Source organism: Salmo trutta, chromosome 1 (assembly GCF_901001165.1).
Source record: "Salmo trutta chromosome 1, fSalTru1.1, whole genome shotgun sequence".
In the NCBI taxonomy this organism is placed as follows: domain Eukaryota; kingdom Metazoa; phylum Chordata; class Actinopteri; order Salmoniformes; family Salmonidae; genus Salmo; species Salmo trutta.
The window spans coordinates 67,585,855-67,610,774 of NC_042957.1; the positions used below are offsets into that span (position 1 = coordinate 67,585,855).

Sequence of the window (24,920 nt, forward strand, 5' to 3'; positions counted from 1 at the left end):
ATTAGTTAGCGTCTGTTAGTTTCCCATTGAGATTCTGCAGTGTCAGCTATGTTGTGTTTATGTAGCACCTCCCCTGCCTTTCTGATGTTGTGCTAGAGACTCTAGACTCACCATTCACCTTTCACGAGCTGTAGCTCTCTGTGGCTCTCCAGCATTAGTTATAGAATAAGGTAAAGCATGGACTTTCTTCTCTGCCTTGCTCATCATTCATAACTGTAAATATATGTGCTGCCTGTCCCAGGTCAGGTCAGGTGTGTGTACTTTACTGACATGTCAACATCCCTCATTGACTCACAGCTGTTCAGTTCATGTCCTTATTGTCAGGTTGTTTGAACATTGTTCTAGAACAACCATAACCTCTCCAGGACTGAACATCATGTTGTTTCAAAGCCCTAGTCTAAAGCTCTCTGCCAAGCCTGTTACGGAGGCTGCCTGTTACGCAAATGTAGTAAGAAGCCAAGGTAAGTTGCTAGCTAGCATTAAACTTATCTTATAAAAAACAATCAATCAATCAATCATAATCACTATGTAACGTTTGTCATCTAATGGGGACCAAGACGCGGTGTGTGACGTGCTCATATTTACTTTTATTTAACTCAAAATCAAACAAACAACAAACGACCGAAAACAGTCCCGTCAGGTGCAACATCACAAAACAGGAAACAACCACCCACAAAACACAGGAAAAAACACCCCTACTAAATAGGACCTTCAATTAGAGGCAACGAGGAACAGCTGCCTCCAATTGAAGGTCAACCCAAGAAACTTAAACATAGTGTAACGCTTGGGTGTAGTGGGTGCAGAGTCAGGAGCAGGAAGCAGAGAATGCAGGGTAGTGTTTTTTAATAACACGGCGGCAAAACACAAGCCGCCCCAACAGCGAACTAGGGCGCAAACAAAACCAAAGTGCCCAAACTCATGGGACAGAACAGGTCGGCGCAAAATACGCACTCGCACCTCAAAATACAATGAGCGTGCAATCACAAGCTACACACAGATCAAATAATCCCGCACACAGAGCAGGCGGGCCTCCTGGCTAAAATAGCCCAGCTAATCAGCCCAAACCAAAAACAGGTCCACACAATAAAGGGAAAGGGGGAAAAGGGAATCAGTGGCAGCTAGTAGGCCGGTGACGACGACCGCCGAGCGCCACCCGAACAGGAGGGGGAGCTACCTACGGTAGGAGTCGTGACAGTATACCCCCCTGACGCGCGGCTCCCGCAGGGCGCTGACACCAGCCTCAAGGGCGACCCGGAGGGCGAGGCGCAGGGCGATCCGGGTGGAGGAGATGGAAATCCCTCAACAGGGATGGGTCCAAGACGTCCTCCACCGGTACCCAGCACCTCTCCTCCGGGCCGTACCCCTCCCAGTCCACGAGGTACTGCAGGCCCCTCACCCGGCGTCTCGAGTCCAGAATGGCCCGTATGGTGTACGCCGGGGACCCCCGATATCCAGAGGGGGCAGAGGGACCTCCGGCACCTCACCTTCCTGCAGGAGACCAGCTACCACCGGCTTGAGGAGAGACACATGAAACGAGGGGTTAATACGGTAATAGGAAGGGAGTTGTAACCTACACCTCGTTTATCCTCCTCAGGACTTTGAAGGGCCCTACACACTGCGGCCCCAGCTTCCGGCAGGGCAAGCGGAGGGGCAGGTTCCAGGTCGAGAGCCAGATCCTGCCCCCCGGTACGAGCACGGGGGCCACACTGCGGTGGCGGTCAGCGCTCCTCTTCTGCCATCCACTGGCTTGTTTCAGGGATTCCTGGACGGCTCTCCAGGTCTCCTTGGAGCGCTGCACCCACTCCTCTACCGCAGGAGCCTCGGTCTGACTCTGGTGCCATGGTGCCAGGACCGGTTGGTAACCCAAAACACACTGAAAGGGTGATAGGTTAGTAGAGGAGTGAAGGAGTGAGTTCTGGGCCAACTCTGCCCATGGGATGTACCTAGCCCACTCCCCGGTCCTGGCAATACGACCGCAAAAACCTGCCCACCTCCTGGTTCACTCTCTCTGCTTGCCCATTACTCTCAGGGTGATAACCGGAGGTCAAGCTGACCGAGACCCCCAGACGTTCCATGAATGCCTTCCATACCCTGGACGTGAACTGAGACCCTCGATCAGAGACAATGTCCTCCGGCACCCCGTAGTGCCGGAAGACGTGGGTAAATAGGGCCTCCGCAGTTTGTCGGGCAGTAGGGAGACCGGGCAACGGGAGGAGACGGCAGGACTTAGAAAACTGATCCACAACCACCAGGACCGTAGTGTTCCCCTGAGACAGGGGGAGGTCGGTCAGGAAGTCCACTGACAGGTGAGACCATGGCCGTTGTGGAACGGGGAGGGGCTGTAACTTCCCTCTCGGAAGGTGCCTAGGAGCCTTAGTCTGGGCGCATACCGAACAGGAAGAGATGTAGACCCTAACATCCTTAGCCAAGGTGGGCCACCAGTACTTCCCCCTGAGACCCCGCACTGTCCTCGCCACACCAGGATGAACCGAAGAGGGTAGAGTGTGGGCCCACCGAATCAATTGATCCCGAACACCAAGCGGCACATACAAGCGACCCGTGGGGCACTGTGAAGGTGCAGGTTCCACCCTTAACGCCCGCTCGATGTCCGAGTCCACCTCCCATACCACCGGTGCCACCAGCCTAGAAGCTGGAATGATGGGAGTCGGATCGATGGGCCGGTCCTCTGTGTCATAGAGACGGGACAACGCATCGGCCTTCGTGTTCAGGGAGCCCGGTCTAAAGGAAATAGTAAACTTGAATCGGGTGAAGAACATGGCCCACCTTGCCTGACGCGGATTCAGTCTCCTAGCTGCCCGGATATACTCCAGGTTCCGATGGTCGGTCCAGATGAGAAAGGGGTGCTTAGCTCCCTCAAGCCAGTGTCTCCACACCTTTTACCACCGCTAACAACTCCCGGTCCCCCACATCATAGTTACGCTCCGCCGGACCGAGCTTCTTCGAAAAGAAAGCGCAGGGACGGAGTTTAGGTGGCGTACCCGAGCGCTGTGATAGCACGGCACCCACCCCAGCCTCGGATGCGTCCACCTCCACTATGAAAGCTAGAGAGGGGTCCGGGTGCGCCAACACGGGTGCATCGGTGAACAGCGCCTTCAACCTCTTGAAGGCTCTGTCCGCCTCAGTCGACCACTACAAACGCACTGGCTCCCCCTTCAGCAGTGAGGTAATGGGAGCCGCTACCTGGCCAAACCCCCGGATAAACCTCCAGTAGTAATTGGGAAACCCTAAGAACCGCTGCACCTCCTTCACCGTGGTTGGAGTTGGCCAATTACGCACGGCATTAACGCGGTCACACTCCATCACCACCCCTGTGGTGGAAATGCGATGACCCAGGAAGGAGACGGCTCGTTTGGAGAACACACACTTCTCAGCCTTGACGTATAGGTCATGCTCCAGCAGTCTCCCAAGCACCTTGCGCACCAGAGACACATGCGTGGCGCGGGTGGCGGAATATATCAGAATATCATCGATATAGACAACCACGCCCTGCCCATGCAGGTCCCTGAGAATCTCGTCTACAAAGGATTGAAAGACGGCTGGAGCATTCTTTAACCCATACGGCATGATGAGGTACTCATAATGGCCCGATGTGGTACTAAATGCGGTTTTCCACTCGTCTCCATCCTTAATACGCACCAGGTTATACGCGCTCCTGAGGTCCAGTTTTGTGAAGAACCTTGCTCCGTGAAATGATTCCACCGCTGTAGCGATGAGAGGTAGCGGGTAACTAAACCCCACCGTAATAGCATTTAGACCTCTGTAATCAATGCACGGACGCAGACCTCCCTCCTTTTTCTTCACAAAAAAGAAACTCGAGGAGACGGGTGAAATGGAGGGCCGAATGTACCCCTCTCCCAGAGATTCCATGACATATGTCTCCATAGCCAACGTCTCCTCCTGTGACAAAGGGTAAACGTGACTCTTGGGAAGCGCAGCGTTTACCTGGAGATCTATTGCACAATCCCCCTGTCAATGAGGTGGTAATTTGGTCACCCTCTTCTTACAGAAAGCGATCGCCAAATCGGTGTATTCAGGGGGAATGCGCACAGTGGAAACCTGGTCTGGACTCTCCACCGACGTGGCACCGATGGAAACTCCTATACACCTCCCTGAACACTCCTCTGACCACCCCTGGAGAACCCCCTGTCTCCACGAAAACCGGGGATTGTGACTAGCCAGCCAGGGAACCCCCAGCACCACCGGAAACCCAGGTGAGTCGATAAGGAAGAGACTAATCCGTTCCTTATGATTCCCCTGCGTTACCATGTCCAGTGGAACTGTGGCCTCCCTGACCAACCCTGACCCTAATGGCCGGCTATCTAGGGAGTGCACGGGGAAGGGGGGATCTATCGGCACTAGCGGAATACCCAGCTTAATGGCGAGTCCGCGATCCATAAAGTTCCCAGCTGCGCCTGAATCGACTAGCGCCCTATGCTGGGAAGAGGGGAAAAAAATCTGAAAAAAACAATTACAACGAACATGTGACCGACAGGGGGTTCTGGGTGAGTTTAGTGCTGACTCACCTGGCATGACCGAGATGTGTTCTGCCTGCCCTCTCGACTCCAGACTGGCTCCTCCGGTCGTGTGTCCTCTCCGACCACAGCTGGTGCAGGAGGAGCCACCTCCCCCGGTACCCCTCGGCACGGCCCCCCCTAACTCCATAGGAATAGGGGCGGGAGTGCACGGAGGTGGAACGGGCAGGACCCTTTCAGAACGCCCGCGGGCAGCCAGCAGATTGTCCAGTCGAATCGACATGTCGATGAGCTCGTCGAGGGAGAGAGCGATGTCCCGACACGCTAGCTCTCTGCGGACGTCCTCCCGGAGACTACACCGGTAATGGTCTATAAGGGCCCTGTCGTTCCACCCCGCTCCAGCAGCCAAGGTCCGGAACTCCAGCGCAAAGTCATGCGCGCTCCTCGTCTCCTGCCTGAGGTGGAATAGCCACTCACCCAACGCTCTTCCCTCCGGAGGGTGGTTGAATATAGCCCTAAAGCGGCGGGTGAACTCTGGGTAGTGATCCCTCGCCAAGTCCGGACCATTCCAGACTGCGTTGGCCCACTCCAGAGCTCGGCCCGTCAGGCAGGAAACGAGGGCACTCACACTCTCTTCTCCCGAGGGAGTAGGTCTCACGGTGGCCAGGTACAGCTCGAGCTGGAGCAGAAATCCCTGGCACCCAGCCGCCGCTCCATCATACTCCCTCGGGAGAGACAAAGACGGGAGAGACGAAGCTCGCCGGAGCCGGATGAACGGGGGGAGGAGGCGGATTAGTCGGAGGAGCCGGAGGTGGAGAGAGGAGGCAGGAAGCAGAGAATGCAGGGTAGTGTTTTTTAATAGCACACAATGGCAAAACACAAGCTGCCCCAACAGCGAACTAGGGCGCAAACAAAACCAAAGTGCCCAAACACATGGGACAGAACAGGTCGGCGCAAAATACGCCCTCGCACCTCAAAATACAATGAGCGTGCAATCACAAGCTACACACAGATCAAATAATCCCGCACACAGAGCAGGCGGGCCTCCTGGCTAAAATAGCCCAGCTAATCAAATCAAATCAAATGTATTTATATAGCCCTTCTTACATCAGCTGATATCTCAAAGTGCTGTACAGAAACCCAGCCTAAAACCCCAAACAGCAAGCAATGCAGGTGTAGAAGCACGGTGGCTAGGAAAAACTCCCTAGAAAGGCCAAAACCTAGGAAGAAACCTAGAGAGGAACCAGGCTATGAGGGGTGGCCAGTCCTCTTCTTGCTGTGCCAGGTGGAGATTTTAACAGCACATGGCCTAGATGTTCAAATGTTCATAAATGACCAGCATTGTCAAATAATAATAATCATAGTAGTTGTCGAGGGTGCAACAAGTCAGCAACACAAGAGTAAGTGTCATTTGGCTTTTTCATAGCCGATCTTTGAGAGTATCTCTACCGCTCCTGCTGTCTCTAGAGAGTTGAAAACAGCAGGTCTGGGACAGGTAGCACGTCCGGTGAATAAGTCAGGGTTCCAGCAGGTCTGGGACAACAGGTCTGGGACAGGTAGCACGTCCGGTGAACAGGTCAGGGTTCCATAGCTGCAGGCAGAACAGTTGGAACTGGAGCAGCAGCACGGCCAGGTGAACTGGGGACAGCAAGGAGTCATCAAGCCAGGTAGTCCTGAGGCATGGTCCTAGGGCTCAGGTCCTCCGAGAGAGAGAAAGAAAGAAGGAGAAAGAGAGAATTAGAGAGAGCATATTTAAATTCACACAGGACACCGGAAAAGACAAGAGAAATACTCCAGATGTGACAGACTGACCCTAGCCCCCCGACACATAAACTACTGCAGCATAAATACTGGAGGCTGAGACAGGAGGGGTCAGGAGACACTGTGGCCCCATCCGATGAAACCCCCGGACAGGGCCAAACAGGTAGGATATAACCCCACCCACTTTGCCAAAGCACAGCCTCCACACTACTGGAGGAATATCTCCAACCACCAACATACCATCCCGGGACAAGGCCGAGTATAGCCCACAAAGATCTCCGCCACGGCACAGCCCAAGGGAGGGCACCAACCCAGACAGGAAGACCACGTCAGTGACTCAACCCACTCAAGTGACGCACCCTTCTCAGGGACGGCATGGAAGAACACCAGTAAGCCAGTGACTCAGCCCCCGTAATAGGGGTAGAGGCAGAGAATCCCAGTGGAAAGAGGGGAAACCGGCAAGGCAGAGACAGCAAGGGCGGTTCGTTGCTCCAGCCTTTCCGTTCACCTTCACACCCCTGGGCCAGACTACACTTAATCATAGGACCTACTGAAGAGATATGTCTTCAGTAAAGACTTAAAGGTTGAGACTGAGTCTGCGTCTCTCACATGGGTAGGCAGACTATTCCATAAAAATGGAGCTCTATAGGAGAAAGCCCTGCCTCCAGCTATTTGCTTAGAAATTCTAGGAACAATTAGGAGGCCCGCGTCTTGTGACCATAGCGTACGTGTAGGTATGTACGGCAGGACCAAATCATAAAGATAGGTAGGAGCAAGCCCATGTAATGCTTTGTAGGTTAGCAGTAAAACCTTGAAATCAGCCGACTATGTCCGACTATGAGATGAAGCTGATGGATCTTGATGTAGAACAGGAAGCCAGTGTAGGGAGGCTAGCACTGGGGTAATATGATCAAATTTTTTGGTTCTAGTCAGGATTCTAGCAGCCGTATTTAGCACTAACTGAAGTTTATTTAGTGCTTTATCCGGGTAGCCGGAAAGTAGAGCATTGCAGTAGTCCAACCTAGAAGTAACAAATGCATGGATTAATTTTTCGGCGTAATTTTTGGACAGAAAGTTTCTGATTTTTGCAATGTTACGTAGATGTAAAAAAGCTGTCCTTGAAACAGTCTTGATATGTTCTTCAAAAGAGAGATCAGGGTCCATGCCGAGTAATGCCGAGGTCCTTCACAGTTTTATTTGAGACGACTGTACAACCATCCAGATTAATTGTCAGATTCAACAGAAGATCTCTTTGTTTCTTGGGACCTAGAACAAGCATCTCTGTTTTGTCTGAGTTTAAAAGTAGAAAGTTTGCAGCCATCCACTTCTTTATGTCTGAAACACAGGCTTCTAGCGAGGGGAGTTTTGGGGCTTCACCATGTTTCATTGAAATGTACAGCTGTGTGTCATCCGCATAGCAGTGAAATTTAACATTATGTTTTCGAATGACATCCCCAAGAGGTAAAATATATAGTGAAAACAATAGTGGTCCTAAAACGGAACCTTGAGGAACACCGAAATTTACAGTTGATTTGTCAGAGGACAAACCATTCACAGAGACAAACTGATATCTTTCCGACAGATAAGACCTAAACCAGGCCAGAACTTGTCCATGTAGACCAATTTGGGTTTCCAATCTCTCCAAAAGAATGTGGTGATCGATGGTATCAAAAGCAGCACTAATCAGCCCAAACCAAAAACAGGTGCACACAATAAACGGAAAGTGGGAAAAGGGAATCAGTGGCAGCTAGTAGACCAGCGACGACAACCGCCGAGCGCCACCCGAACAGGAGGGGGAGCTACCTACGGTAGGAGTCGTGACACATAGAAATAGACACACTAGAACAAACATAGAAATATACTAACATAGAACATAAACCAAAAACCCCGAAACACATAAAACAAACACCACGCCCGCCCTGCCACGCCCTGCCACGCTCTGACCAAACTACAATAACAAATAACCCCCTTACTGGTCAGGACGTGACACACTAGTTAACTACACATGGTTGATGATATTACTAGTTTATCTAGCCTGTCCTGCGTTGCATATAATCGATGCGGTGCGCATTCACGAAAAAGGACTGTCGTTGCTCCAACGTGAACCTAACCATAAACATCAATGCCTTCCTTAAAATCAATACACAAGTATATATTTTTAAACCTGCATATTTAGTTAATATTGCCTGCTAACATTAATTTCTTTTAACTAGGAAAATTGTGTCACTTCTCTTGCAACAGAGTCAGGGTATATGCAGCAGTTTGGGCCGCCTGGCTCGTTGCGAACTGTGTGAAGACTATTTCTTCCTAACAAAGACAGCCAACTTTGCCAAACGGGGGATGATTTAACAAAAGCGCATTTGCGAAAAAAGCACAATCGTTGCATGACTGTACCTAACCATAAACATCAATGCCTTTCTTAAAATCTTTACACAGAAGTATATATTTTTAAACCTGTATATTTAGCTAAAAGAAATCCAGGTTAGCAGGCAGTATTAACCAGGTGAAATTGTGTCACTTCTCTTGCGTTCATTGCACGCAGTCAGGGTATATGCAACAGTTTGGGCCGCCTGGCTTGTTGCGAACTAATTTGCCAGAATGTTACGTAATTATGACATAACATTGAAGGTTGTGCAATGTAACAGGAATATTTAGACTTATGGATGCCACCTGTTAGATAAAATATGGAACGGTTCCGTATTTCACTTTAAGAATAAACGTTTTGTTTTCGAGATGATAGTTTCCGGATTCGACCATATTAATGACCTAAGGCTCGTTTTTCTGTGTGTTATTATATTATAATTAAGTCTATGATTTGATAGAGCAGTCTGACTGAGCGATGGTAGGCACCAGCAGGCTCGTAAGCATTCATTCAAACAGCACTTTCGTGCGTTTTGCCAGCAGCTCTTCGCATTGCGCTGTTTATGACTTCAAGCCTATCAACTCCCGAGATTAGGCTGGTGTAACCGATGTGAAATGGCTAGCTAGTTAGCGGGGTGTGCGCTAATAGCGTTTCAAACGTCACTTGCTCTGAGACTTGGTGCAGTTGTTCCCCTTGCTCTGCATGCTTCGAGGGTGGCTGTTGTCGATGTGTTCCTGGTACGAGCCCAGGTAGGAGTGAGGAGAGGGACGGAAGCTATACTGTTACACTGGCAATACTAAAGTGCCTATAAGAACATCCAATTGTCAAAGGTATATGAAATACAAATCGTATAGAGAGAAATAGTCCTATAATTCTTATAATAACTACAACCTAAAACTTCTTACCTGGGAATATTGAAGACTCATGTTAAAAGGAGCCACCAGCTTTCATACGTTCTCATGTTCTGAGCAAGGCACTTAAACGTTAGCTTTCTTACATGGCACATATTGCACTTTTACTTTCTTCTCCAACACTTTGTTTTTGCATTATTTAAACCAAATTGAACATGTTTCATTATTTATTTGAGGCTAAATTGATTTTATTGATGTATTATATTAAGTTAAAATAAGTGTTCATTCAGTATTGTTGTAATTGTAATTATTACAAATAAATTTAAAAAATCGGCCGATTAATCGATATCGGCTTTTTTTTGGTCCTCCAATAATCGGTATCAGTATCGGCGTTGAAAAATCATAATCGGTCGACTTCTAGTGTGTATGTGTGCCGCATAGTTTCATCCTCCAACACTACCATCACCTCCCTGAAAAAAACAGACCTGTTGCTACTGTTGCTATGGTGACTGGGCCATTTGTGGTCTCGAGGAGCAGGGAGGAGAGGCACGTTTGGTGAGTGGCAGGGGAGAGTAGTCGTTCTGTCGAGCTCTCATCCAACCTTGCTTCAGTACAATGTTACCGGGCTCTGTTTAGCTGAGTGAGGGTGTGTGCTCTTGGTTTAGCTGGTCTGGTCTGGTACTGGTAGCTTCACTGGATCTCTAAATGTTAGTTGTATGTATCTGGCAGGAGGAGTGAATGGCTCTGGGCTCAGCTAGTCTGGTCTGGTTGCCTCTCTCCACGGCCGGTCTGTTTTTTGGTCAGTAGGAGGAGGAATTAGAGCATGGCTGGCTGTGCTGCTGCTGTTTCTCTGAAGTTACTGGACTGCAGGCTTCTCTCTGATGTTGGTCAGTCTGGGAGAGCCAGGCATTGCTTTCTGTGGCCACAGAGACAAATTCCAGAGCAAACAGCAGTCTGTGGGATCCAGTGGATGTTAGTTTTCTTCCTCATTTTTCTTTGCTCTCTCTCACATTGAGATAGACTTAACAGACAGACCCTCTCATCTCTTCTGTCTTACAACCAAAGACGTACATGCACGTGTCATCTTTCCAAGTATGCCTAGGATGTCCAAATTTGTGTGGGAGAGAGGCCTGTGCGAGAGAGGCCTGTGCTTTAATGGATTGTAGGTACTGTATGGAACAGGGAGAGGAATGAGATCACATGTTACGCATGTGTCTTTGGTGCTCTTCTGTCTGTCGGGCATCCATTATCTTATAACTCCCACACACACACACACACACACACACACACACACACACACACACACACACACACACACACACACACACACACACACACACACACACACACACACACACACACACACACACACTCCAACACCTCAACTCTCCTGGACTGGAATAAGGAATGATCAGTACAGAACAGAGCACAACACAACAGAATCTCGTAGGCTCCTCCTCCCACAGTATTCAGTAACATACAGGCAGAACCCCTTTAGACTTCCTCCCACAGTATTCAGTAACATACAGTCAAATCCCTTTAGACTTCCTCCCACAGTATTCAGTAACATACAGTCAAATCCCTTTAGACTTCCTCCCACAGTATTCAGTAACATACAGTCAGATCCCCTTTAGACTTCCTCCCACAGTATTCAGTAACATACAGTCAGAACTCCTTTAGACTTCCTCCCACAGTATTCAGTAACATACAGTCAGAACCCCTTTAGACTTCCTCCCACAGTATTCAGTAACATACAGTCAGAACCCCTTTAGACTTCCTCCCACAGTATTCAGTAACATACAGTCAGAACCCCTTTAGACTTCCTCCCACAGTATTCAGTAACATACAGTCAGAACTCCTTTAGACTTCCTCCCACAGTATTCAGTAACATACAGTCAGAAGCCCTTTAGACTTCCTCCCACAGTATTCAGTAACATACAGTCAGACGCCCTTTAGACATCCTCCCACAGTATTCAGTAACATACAGTCAGATCTCCTTTAGACTTCCTCCCACAGTATTCAGTAACATACAGTCAGAACTCCTTTAGACTTCCTCCCACAGTATTCAGTAACATACAGTCAGAACCCCTTTAGACTTCCTCCCACAGTATTCAGTAACATAGTGTCAGAACCCCTTTAGACTTCCTCCCACAGTATTCAGTAACATACAGTCAGATCCCTTTAGACTTCCTCCCACATTATTCAGTAACATACAGTCAGATCCCTTTAGACTTCCTCCCACAGTATTCAGTAACATACAGTCAGAAGCCCTTTAGACTTCCTCCCACTGTCACGTCCTGACCAGCAGATGGAGCTGTTGTAGTAGTTTGGGGGTCAGGACGTGGCAGTCTTGTGTGTGTCTTGTGACTCCTGATCAGGAACAGCTGGGAATCGTTGTTCCTGATTGGGAGTCATATATGTAGGAGTTGTTTGTCACTGGGGTTTGTGGGTGGTTGTTTTTACACTGCGTTTTGTATGCCTGTAAGACTGTCACTGTGGTGTTTATTGTTTTTTCAGTGGATGCTCTACTCCTTTTTTGAAAATTAAAATATGAGTATCCACACTTCCGCTGCGCCTTGGTCCTCCTTACAACAGCACGAAGTATTTTGTGACACCCACAGTATTCAGTAACATACAGTCAGAGCCCTTTAGACTTCCTCCCACAGTATTCAGTAACATACAGTCAGACGCCGTTTAGACTTCCTCCCACAGTATTCAGTAACATACAGTCAGAACTCCTTTAGACTTCCTCCCACAGTATTCAGTAACATACAGTCAGAACTCTTTTAGACTTCCTCCCACAGTATTCAGTAACATACAGTCAGAACTCTTTTAGACTTCCTCCCACAGTATTCAGTAACATACAGTCAGATCCCTTTAGACTTCCTCCCACAGTATTCAGTAACATGCAGTCAGATCCCTTTAGACTTCCTCCCACAGTATTCAGTAACATACAGTCAGAACTCCTTTAGACTTCCTCCCACAGTATTCAGTAACATACAGTCAGAACTCCTTTAGACTTTCTTCCTGTCCCTCAGCTGTCTATGTCTCTCTAAAGACACTGGTGACACTTCAGAGAGGAATCCACATATCTTGGTCATGTTGGTGAACGATGTCATACAGGACAGAACTGAGAAAGGAAGTGTCTCAATAAAAGGAGGAGCCAGAACAGGATGGGTCAGTTGACTCAGTAACCACAGGTTGGAGTCATTTCATCTGAATAGTACTGACTGTGTTAAATCCCTGATCTCTTATGATGGTTGCCCCTGTGGCATGTGTGACCCCTCTGAATCACCAAGCTATAAATCAGATCAAACCATGATTCTGTGGCCATCATCACATCATCATCAGCTCTTTAGAAATAGATACTTACTGTTGCCTAGGGTGGTCTAGCAGTCTACGCTGCTGCCCCTGGAAGACATACTGTATACCACTCCAGCATTGGTTTGAATCTGTCCCACTACAATTTCAGCACCCTCTCCCTCTCGTCTCCTGTTACTGCTCTCCTCTACCATATCCAATAAACACTAAATATGTGAGGAGTGAGACTGCCAAATTCCTGAAGAAAAAAAAGAACAGGAAATGACTATGCTCTCAACATCTACCCTCATCATGTAATTGATAACTGTGGTGATTCTAGAGGGGGTCCCCATCTACTCTTACTAGCTGGGTAGAGTTTCAGCTGCAGACATGTATCAGTAACTCACTAGTCGTCCTCCCACTAAGCGTATCTACCATACACCCTTCCTCTGCTGGTATGACCTGTACTGGTATGGGTGATGGTTGACCAAGATGACCGATGAACTCTGTGACCTCCCGACGACCTCTCATTCTACAGAGAGACCAACAGTCTACACAGAATCTACATTACAGTCTACATTACAGTCCACACACACACACACACACACACACACACACACACACACACACACACACACACACACACACACACACACACACACACACACACACACACACACACACACACACACACACACTCCAACACCTCAACTCTCCTGGCCTGGAATAAGGAATGATCAGTACAGAACAGAGCACAACAGAACAGACCCTGTATTGATCTGGAATGGAATAGGTCACTCCCAGTCAGCATTGTATGGGAAGCCATAGTGGAACGCCAGAAGGCATTCCAGTGATTCCAGAGCTGCTCAGTGTCACCTAGGATCTGTGATGGCTGTCACTGGGTTCTCTGTTGTCAGGTTATCAGCCATGTGGGTTTTAGTGTTGTTAACTTGTAGGCATATGTAGTGTTATGTTATAATGGTATTATGCAACATAGAATGGATGACCTTTATTGATCGCCCTCCCTCCTTCCCTCCTCTCTCTCTATCTTCCTCTGGGTGACAGGTATTGCCAGGTCCACCAGTGGGAGACTGAGGAGGACAGACAGAGAAGGTTCTTCTTCCATCACCAGTCCCAGTAAGTTATACTGTTTCTATCTGAGGCATTCACCATACACACGCATTATTACTTACATACATACATCTGTTGGCCTCAACACAAGGACTTTGATTAATGCTACTGAGTTCATGTTGTGGGCTGAGCAAAATGCACAGCTGAATTGGTGAAGTGCGGGTTGACAAGGCACTGTTGACTGCCCTTCACACTTTTCACTGGATTTAGTGAAAGTAACAAACTGTATTCCGTCAGCAAGCAGACTTTATCAGGGTTTCTGAGAAGTGAGCCACGAAACAGGTGCTGTAGCACAGATGGACTGATATGTAACAGTAAGCAGGTAGGAATGAATCACAAATATTCCCCTTGAGAGAGGAGAGAGGGATGGTTAAGATAGACACAGTGAGGGTGAGATGGAGAGAGATTTAGATATTTGGTATTTTATTAGGATCCCCATTAGCTGTTGCAAAAGCAGCAGCTACTCTTCCTGGGGTCCACACAGAACATGAAACATGAATAATACAGAACATTAATAGACAAGAACAGAACTACATCAAAAAATGGTTTTGAAGCACGCGTAGCCTACATATCAATACATACACAGAGGCGTTGTTCCGTGAGATGTTGCTTTATCTGTTTTTTCAAACCAGGTTTGCTGTGTATTTGAGCAATATGAGATGGACAGAGTTCCATGCAATAATGGCTCTATACAATAATGTACGTTTTCTTGAATATGTTCTGGATTTGGGGACTGTGAAAAGACCCCTGGTGGCATGTCTGGTGGCGTAAGGGTGTGTGTCAGAGTTGTGTATAAATTGATTTTGCAAACAATTCGGGATTTTCAACACATTAATGTTTATTTTAAAAAGAAGTGATGCAGTCAGTCTCTCTTCAACTCTTAGCCAAGAGAGACTGGCATGCATAGTATTTATACTATGATTACAATGAAGAGCAAGATGTGCCGCTCTGTTCTGGGCCAGCTGCAGCTTAACTAGGTCTTTCCTTGCAGCACTTGACCACACGTCTGGACAATAATCAAGATAAGACAAAACTAGAGCCTGCAGGACTTGTTTTTTGGAGTGTGGTGTCAAAAAAGCATAGCGTCTCTTTATTACAGACAGACCTCTCCCCAGCTTTACAACCATTGAATCTATATGTTTTGACCATGACAGTTTACAATCTAAGGAAATGCCAAGTAATTTAGTCTCCTCAACTTGTTCAACAGTCACACCATTCATTACTAGATTCAGCCGAGGTCTAGAACTTAGGGAATAATTTGTACTAAATACAATGCTCTTAGTTTTAGAGATGTTCAGGACCAGTTCATTACTGGCCACCCATTCCAAAACAGACTGCAATTCTTTGTTAAGAGTTTCAGTGACTTAATTAGCTGTGGTTGCTGATGAGTATATGGTTGAATCATCAGCATACATGGACACGCATGCTTTGTTTAATGCCAGTGGCAGGTCATTAGTAAAAATGGAAAAGAGTAGAGGGCCTAGAGAGCTGCCCTGCGGTACACCACACGTTACATGTTTGACATTAGAGAAGCTTCCATTAAAGAAAACCCTTTGAGTTCTATTAGATAGATAGCTCTCAATCCACGATATGGCTGAGGTTGAAAAGCCATAATGTTTTTTCAACAACAGGTTATGGTCAATAATATCAAAGGCTGCACTGAAATCTAACTGTACAGCTCCCACAATCTGCTTATTATCAATTTATTTCAACCAATCATCAGTCATTTGTGTCAGTGGAGTACATGTTGATTGCCCTTCTCTATAAGTATGCTGAAAGTCAGTTGTTAATTTGTTTACAGAGAAATAGCATTGTATTTGGTCAAACACCATTTTTTCTACCAGTTTGCTAAGAGCTGGCAGAAAGCTGATAGGTCTGCTGTTAGAACCAGTAAAGGCCGCTTTACCACTCTTGGGTAGCTGAATGACTTTGGCTTCCCTCCAGGCCTGAGGACAAAGACTTTCCTCTAGGCTCAGATTAAAGATATGACAGATAGCTCAGTAGCTTTCCATCTAAGTTGTCAATGCCAGGAGGTTGGTCATTATTGATCGATAACAATCATCTTTCCACCTATCCCACACTAACTTTACAATTTCAAACTTGCAATGCTTTTCTTTCATTATTTGTTTTTTTTATGCATGAATACGATGGCTCACTGTTCGTTGTTGGCATTTCCTGCCTAAGTTTGCCCACTTTGACAATGAAGCAATCATAACAATATTTGGCAATATTAAATGGTTTTGTGATGAATAAGCCATCTGATTTGATGAAAGATAGAGTTGAATTTGTCTTTCTGCCCATAATTTCATTTAAAGTTTCTTTACATCATTAATCTTGGCTTCATAATACAGTTTATTTTTATTTTTGTTGAGTTTAGTAACATAATTTCTCAATTTGCAGTAAGTCAGCCAGTCAGATGTGAAGTCAGACTTATTAGCCACTCCTTTTGCCCCATCTCTTTCAACCATACAGTTTTTCAATCCTCATCAATCCATGGAGCCTTAACAGTTCTAACAGTCAGTTTCTTAACAGGTGCATGTTTATCAATAACTAGAAGAAGCAATTTCATAAATTTATGAAGTGCAGCATCTGGATGCTCCTTATTAAAGACATCAGACCAACAAATATTTTTAACATCCACATAAGAGTCACAGCAAAATCTTTTGTATGATATCTTATACACTATTTTAGGCCCAGCTTTTGGAACTTTGGCTTTCCTGGATATAGCCACTATATCGTGATCACTGCATCCAATGGGTACGGATACAGCTTTAGAACGAAGTTCTACAGTATTAGTACAAATGTGATTGATACATGTGGATGATCTTGTTTCTGTAGTATTTGTAAACACCCTGGTGGGTTGATTAATAACCTGAACCAGATTAAAGGCACTGGTTACAGTGAGAAGCTTCCTCTTGAGCGGACAGCTTGATGAAAACCAGTCAATATTCAGGTCCCCAAGAAAGTATCTGTTTACATCACATACAATATCAAGCATTTCACACATATTATTTAGATACTGACTGTGAGCACTGGGTTTCAGTGAGAAAGATTGAAAGAGCACGGGTATGACAGTGAGACAGATTGAAAGAGCACGGGTATGACAGTGAGACAGATTAAAAGAGCACGGGTACGACAGTGAGACAGATTGAATGAGCACGGGTACGACAGTGAGACAGATTGAAAGAGCACGGGTACTACAGTGAGACAGATTGAAAGAGCATGGGTACGACAGTGAGACAGATTGAAAGAGCACGGGTACTACAGTGAGACAGATTGAAAGAGCATGGGTACGACAGTGAGACAGATTGAAAGAGCACGGGTACGACAGTGAGACAGATTGAAAGAGCACGGGTACGACAGTGAGACAGATTGAAAGAGCACGGGTACTACAGTGAGACAGATTGAAAGAGCACGGGTACTACAGTGAGACAGATTGAAAGAGCACGGGTACTACAGTGAGACAGATTGAAAGAGCACGGGTACTACAGTGAGACAGATTGAAAGAGCACGGGTACGACAGTGAGACAGATTGAAAGAGCACGGGTACGACAGTGAGACAGATTGAAAGAGCACGGGTACTACAGTGAGACAGATTGAAAGAGCACGGGTACGACAGTGAGACAGATTGAAAGAGCACGGGTACTACAGTGAGACAGATTGAAAGAGCACGGGTACTACAGTGAGACAGATTGAAAGAGCACGGGTACGACAGTGAGACAGATTGAAAGAGCACGGGTACGACAGTGAGACAGATTGAAAGAGCACGGGTACTACAGTGAGACAGATTGAAAGAGCACGGGTACTACAGTGAGACAGATTGAAAGAGCACGGGTACGACAGTGAGACAGATTGAAAGAGCACGGGTACGACAGTGAGACAGATTGAAAGAGCACGGGTATGACAGTGAGATAGATTGAAAGAGCACGGGTATGACAGTGAGACAGATTGAAAGAGCACGGGTACTACAGTGAGACAGATTGAAAGAGCACGGGTACTACAGTGAGACAGATTGAAAGAGCACGGGTACTACAGTGAGACAGATTGAAAGAGCACGGGTACTACAGTGAGACAGATTGAAAGAGCACGGGTATGACAGTGAGATAGATTGAAAGAGCACGGGTACTACAGTGAGACAGATTGAAAGAGCACGGGTACTACAGTGAGACAGATTGAAAGAGCACGGGTACGACAGTGAGACAGATTGAAAGAGCACGGGTACTACAGTGAGACAGATTGAAAGAGCACGGGTACTACAGTGAGACAGATTGAATGAGCACGGGTACTACAGTGAGACAGATTGAAAGAGCACGGGTACTACATTGAGACAGATTGAAAGAGCACGGGTACTACAGTGAGACAGATTGAAAGAGCACGGGTACGACAGTGAGACAGATTGAAAGAGCACAGGTATGACAGTGAGACAGATTGAAAGAGCACGGGTACGACAGTGAGACAGATTGAAAGAGCACGGGTACGACAGTGAGACAGATTGAAAGAGCACGGGTACGACAGTGAGACAGATTGAAAGAGCACGGGTACGACAGTGAGACAGATTGAAAGAGCACAGGTATGACAGTGAGACAGATTGAAAGAGCACGGGTATGACAGTGAGACAGATTGAAAGAGCACGGGTACGACAGTGAGAGATAGATTGAGATAATGATCGAAAACTTTATAAGCACTCAGTATTTACTACTACTACTGTGTGTGCGTGTGCGTGCATGCGTGTGCGTAGGTGGGTGTTTGTGCATGTGTTTGTGTGTGTGTTCATGTGTGTGTGTTCATGTGTGTGTGTGTGCACGTGTGTGGGTAACTGCCAAGTGCTGGCATGAGGTTGTAGGCTGTGGCTGTGGCTCACCACTGAGGCCTCCTCCTCTCATTGGGAAGAGCAAACTCCTTCTGCAGCATCAGCAATTCAGAGAGGGGGGGGGAGTATCGCCTGGAGCACCGAGTTGGGGAGAGGGACACACACACAGCCTGTGTATGAGCACATGTCCTTGCAGGATGTGCACTCAAGCCACAGGAATCTGACAGGCAATGAGGCAGCCAGATACTGTACTATGCAGGCTAACAGACAGGCTAGGATACACACACTTACAGACAGGGTTATAGGGATATACACAGGAATTTTTACTATTAGCAGTGTGTGTGTGTGTGTATGTGTGTGTGTTTATGTGTGTGCCTGCTTGCGTGTTTGTGTTCTCAGGTGTGTGTGTGTGACAGGCAGAGTGACAGACAGGCAGAGCTAACAGGTAGACAGGCAGACTGAGTTATGGGAAGTGTTTAGGGGTGTAAATGAGACCCATCCTGTCAGCAGACCCCCCTTGGGAAGTAGAGGGAGGTGCCCCACACAAAGCCTCTCCTGGTGGGGCTGAGATATGAGCAGACAGGAGGTAGATGGGCCTTAGGAGGAGAGTGCTGTTGTACGGTAATCTTAAGAATACACACATGCGCAGGCACACACACACACGCATGGACACACACACACACACACACACACACACACACACACACACACACACACACACACACACACAAGGAATTACAATCTTATTTTCCCTAACCCCTAACCCTTAGCCTAACCCTAATTGTAAACCTAACCCTAAACCTAACCCTTAAGCCTAAAATAGCTTTTTCCTTGAGGGGACCGGCAAAATGTCCTTGTTTAACTATTCTTGTGAGGTCTTCTGGTCCCCACAAGGATAGTAAAACCAAAACACACCAACACGCACACAAACACACACAGACACACACAGGACTGGTAGAAGTCCATCTGTAGTCTTTGAATAGTGTCTCTGACAGTGGTTGTATTGTCCATGGCCATGCCCTCTGGGTGATTGTGTTCAGTTAGTAGTCAGGAGACTGATCTCTATAAGGGAGGAAGCTGCCACACTGTGTTACTAGCATGGCTCACTCCATTGTGTTCACTGTGGCTGTGTCCCAAATGGCACCTTTTTACCTATTGGCCCTGTACAAAAGTAAGGCACTAGTACATAGGAAACAAGGTGCTATTTGGGACAGCCTGTGATCTAGATCATGTAGTTCATAACTATATCAGCCATTCATTGTGAAGCTGCTAGTTGATCTGTGATTCAGATTACTATTGTGTTTTGATAGGCACTTAGGCCCAAACTCTGGTCCACTGTCCTCTCTTGTTGCGCAATGCTTTAGACAGCCCTGGCCTAAGTGACCCTGACTGCACCCCCCACACTCACTCCTTGCTGCATTTTGGAAGGTGAGGGTTGCATTGGGCAACACTGCAGCCTGATAGTTTTTTTTTTTACACCTGGGTGTGTTTGATCTCTCCCTCTCACACACACACACACTGCCACTCGCCAAATGACCCCCAGGCAAGTGTGAGGGATGTGCCAAAGGTTAGGGTTCACCTGTGTTTCCTGAACAAAGAGGTGGATGGATGTCAAGCACCTTTTATAGAGAGAAAGAGAGAGAGAGAGAGACTACCCCGCTTCTGTTTTATATAGTTTTTCCATTGTACAGTAGTGATACAGCATACTTAAGCAATAAGGCCAGAGGGGGTGTGGTATATGGCAAATATACCACGGCTAAGAGCTGCTCTTAATCACGACGCAACGCGGAGTGCCTGGATACAACCCTTAGCCGTGGTATATTGGCCATATACCACAAACCCCTGAGGTGCCTTATTGCTATCATAAACTGGTTACCAACTTAATTAGAGCAGTAAAAATAAATGTTTTGTCATACCCGTGGTATACGGTCTAATATACCACGGCTGTCAGCCAATAAGCATTCAGGGCTCGAACCACCCAGTTTATAAAACCCAAATCCTATCTCTGCATAGATAGACATGCCAAGACTCTATGGTCTCTGTTGCTGTACAGACGGGTCTAACAGACAGTGGGTTATTGGAGCCATGGAGAGGAGAGGGTTATTTAGGCTAACTCTAAGGAGCTCACATCACATGGTCCTTCAGGGTTTCTGCTTCCAAGATACAATGCTGCTACAGTCTTATGGCAAGGCAGAGAAAGAAGGAAAGAAAGAAACAGAGAAATAGAGTGAGAGAGAGATAGAGAGAGAGAGAGAGAGTGGGGGAGAGAGAAGAAGAGGGGGAATGGAGGGTGGGAATGAAGAGAAAGAATAACAAGAGCTCCATATGATCAGCACATGGGCATGCCGTAATTCTGGACACATTCATTAGCAGAACAGACTGAAAAATCTAACAGTGGAGAGAGAGAGAGAGAGAGAGAGAGAGAGAGAGAGAGAAAGAGAGAGAAACGGAGAGAAAGAGACGGAGAGAAAGAGAGAGGGAGAGGGAGAGAGAGAGGGAGGGAGGGAGAGGGAGGGAGAGAGAGGGAGAGAAAGAGACGGAGAGAAAGAGAGAGGAAGAGAAAGAGAGAGAGAGGGAAAGACAGACAAGCAGGGGAGGGAGGGAGGGAGGGAGGGAGGGAGGGAGGGAGGGAGGGAGGGAGGGAAAGACTGAGGGAGAGGAAAAGAGAGGAAGAGAGGGCGCGAGCGAGCTAGCTAGCTAGCAAGGGGGGAGAGAGAAAGGGGAAGTCCAGAAGGAGAGAGGAAAAAAGCAGACACTTCATGAGGCTGTGGAGGGAGTGATCTGGATATGGAGGGGGACAAATTCTCAGGTAAGACACAGGAACTCAGCCAAACTGGACACTCATCATAGGGGAATAGTACTTTTCAGCTCTTCAGCGAACTATCTATTGAAACACCCAGAGTTTGGGTATTTTCCTCTCTGTATTTTCTGGTTTTAAGGCTTTAGCTAAGCTGCAGTTTGCAGATACAGCGTAGAGGGTTTTAGGACTTGTCCTTTGCCATGTGTCTGTCTGTCTCTTGTCTCTCTCTCTCTCTCTCTCTCTGGCTGTCTGGTCGATGAGTTACAGTAGCTAGGATTTCATGTGTGAGACTGACCGGCACAGAGTCATCTAATCTGGGTGACAGCCAGGACAGTGGGACAGTGCTGTACGGCTCCTTGATTCTTTCTCTTTCTCTGGGTGACTTACTTACTCAGTTATCTATTGGTTCATTCAATTAGCTTGACAGGGACAGTGCACACGAATCAACATTTCAGTGTTCACATCAATGTAAATGTGTTAAAGCTTGCTTTGAAGCTAATTTCCATCTGTAGGTCCGTTGTCCTCCTCTCATGTTCGTCTGCGGTGTGAAAACAGGAAAAGTGATGTTTGAACAGTACTACTTTTGTCCCCGTGGCTCCGGTGGCGAGCGACCGTCAGTGTGGGTAGAGATACTCTCTATTGGCAGGGGGACGGTTTTTCCACACTATTCTCACTTTTTCCAAATTGTTCTGATTCCTGAAGTTGATGTGATTTTCCTCATAAAGTGCATCTGTCATCGGTGTCCATAGAGAACGCATTAGGCTTCAGTTTGTCTGTGAATGCATGTATGTGGATGTGTGTGTACGTGTATGTTAAAATCATCCGTGGAGAAACACCGTCAGTCCCTTAATGGTGCTTTTATGAGTGTTTGTGGAGTATTGTAAAAACTCTAAATGCTGGAGTGGAAAACAGAGAATGGCTGTAACTGTAGGGCAGACAACACAAGTGCCCTTCCTTGTCCTGTAGCACCTACTGTTTAAAGTCTAGGGTAGCGTCCCAAATGGCACCCTATTCCCTATATAGTGCCCTATGGGCCCTGGTCAAAAGTAGTGCACTATATAGGGAATACGGTGCCATTTGGGATGAAGCCTGGACCAGGGTGAGATCACCAACGAAGCCCCCGTTTCCAGGTGCTTCCTTCAGGGAGCTGTAATGGCTTCTGCAGGAGTGTGTGTGCTTGTGTGTGTGTTCATGCATGTGTGTGTGTGTATATGCGCATGTGTGCGTGTGATCATGTGTATGTGTACACGATTACATCCACAAGTGTGTACTGGCACCACAGTGTATGCTATCTGACCCTCCACTGACTGGTCACACTGTGTTTTGACCGCACACATCAGGGATCACAGCCATGCACCTTCAATCTCAAACGACTGTATACTATGCTGAATGATAGTGTCTTATCAAACCACTGTGTAAATGTACTTGAATACAGTGGAATATGACACACTTTAAAGTTTGCTTCCTTTGTTTGAAGGAGTGATTTGTAATTTTTCTAGGAGAAAAACAAATACTTAGTCTTAAACAGCTGATAACTGTCACTATAGAGGGACATATACAGCAGATGCTGTATTCAGCATGATGATAACAGCTGATAACTGTCACTATAGAGGGACATATACAGCAGATGCTGTATTCAGCATGATGATAACAGCTGATAACTGTCACTATAGAGGGACATATTCAGCAGATGCTGTATTCAGCATGATGATAACAGCTGACGAACAGTTAATAACTGTGACACTCACACAGTGACCTAACTGAGACCTTTCTAAGACACACGACTAACATACTGAACAGCCTCCAGCCATCCCCTATCCTCTACTGAACATCCTCCAGCCATCCCCTAACCTCTACTGAACAGCCTCCAGCCATCCCCTAACCTCTAATGAACAGCCTCCAGCCATCCCCTAACCTCTGATGAACAGCCTCCAGCCATCCCTGAACCTCTACTGAACAGCCTCCAGCCATCCCCTAACCTCTAATGAATAGCCTCCAGCCATCCCTTAATCTCTAATGAACAGCCTCCAGCCATCCCCTAACTTCTAATGAACAGCCTCCAGCCATCCCCTAACCTCTGATGAACAGCCTCCAGCCATCCCTGAACCTCTACTGAACAGCCTCCAGCCATCCCCTAACCTCTAATGAACAGCCTCCAGCCATCCCTTAACCTCTAATGAACAGCCTCCAGCCATCCCTTAACCTCTACTGAACAGCCTCCAGCCATCCCCTAACCTCTAATGAACAGCCTCCAGCCATCCCCTAACCTCTAATGAACAGCCTCCAGCCATCCCCTAACCTCTACTGAATAGCCTCCAGCCAGCCCCTAACCTCTAATGAACAGCCTCCAGCCATCCCCTAACCTCTACTGAACAGCCTCCAGCCAGCCCCTAACCTCTACTGAACAGCCTCCAGCCATCCCCCAACCTCTAATGAACAGCCTCCAGCCATTTCCTAACCTCTAATGAACATCCTCCAGCCATCCCCTAACTTCTGATGAACAGCCTCCAGCCATCCCCTAACCTCTAATGAACAGCCTCCAGCCATCCCCTAACCTCTAATGAACAGCCTCCAGCCATCCCCTAACCTCTAATGAACAGCCTCCAGCCATCCCCTAACCTCTAATGAACAGCCTCCAGCCATCCCCTAACCTCTAGTGAATAGCTCCCAGCCATCCCTTAACCTCTAATGAACAGCCTCCAGCCATCCCCTAACCTCTAGTGAATAGCTCCCAGCCATCCCCTAACCTCTAGTGAACAGCCTCCAGCCATCCCCTAACCTCTAGTGAACAGCCTCCAGCCACCCCCTAACCTCTAATGAACAGCCTCCAGCCATCCCCTAACTTCTAATGAACAGCCTCCAGCCATCCCCTAACTTCTAGTGAACAGACTCCAGCCATCCCCTAACCTCTAGTGAATAGCTCCCAGCCATCCCCTAACCTCTAGTGAACAGCCTCCAGCCATCCCCTAACCTCTAATGAACAGCCTCCAGCCATCCCCTAACCTCTAATGAACAGCCTCCAGCCATCCCCTAACTTCTAGTGAATAGCTCCCAGCCATCCCTTAACCTTGGGGTGGCAGGTAGCCTAGTGGTTAGAGTGTTGGGCCAGTAACCGAAAGGTTTCTAGATCAAATTCCCAAGGTGACAAGGTAAAGGTTGTTCTTCCCCTGAAGAAGGCAGTTAACACACTATTCCTTGGCTGTCATTGTAAATGAGAATTTGTTCTTAACTGACTTGCCTAGTTAAATAAATAAAAATATGTAAAAAAATGTTATTAAAAAAGCTCTCCCTTAACCTCTCACCAGTCGCTTCCCTCTCAATAGAGAGAAACAGGCTACTATATCATCTTACTACAGTATCCATAGAGAACTCTGTTGTTACAGTGCATAACTTCTTGGAATATGTTAGAGAT

General features: G+C 47.2%; 1 protein-coding gene across 3 annotated transcripts in view; it reads left to right on the forward strand.

The window, feature by feature from the left end:
• LOC115205984 (septin-9) overlaps positions 1 to 24,920 on the forward strand; it is a 134,015-nt gene that overhangs the window by 16,205 nt on the left and 92,890 nt on the right. For 2 of the 3 annotated variants that reach the window (XM_029772498.1, XM_029772463.1), the window contains exon 2: positions 13,833 to 13,904. In XM_029772498.1, the coding sequence (XP_029628358.1) occupies positions 13,833 to 13,904 (72 nt within the window). Of the gene's footprint in view, positions 1 to 13,832; positions 13,905 to 21,441; positions 21,518 to 24,920 lie in introns of those variants that run through there. The other variant, XM_029772490.1, reaches the window with a different exon arrangement.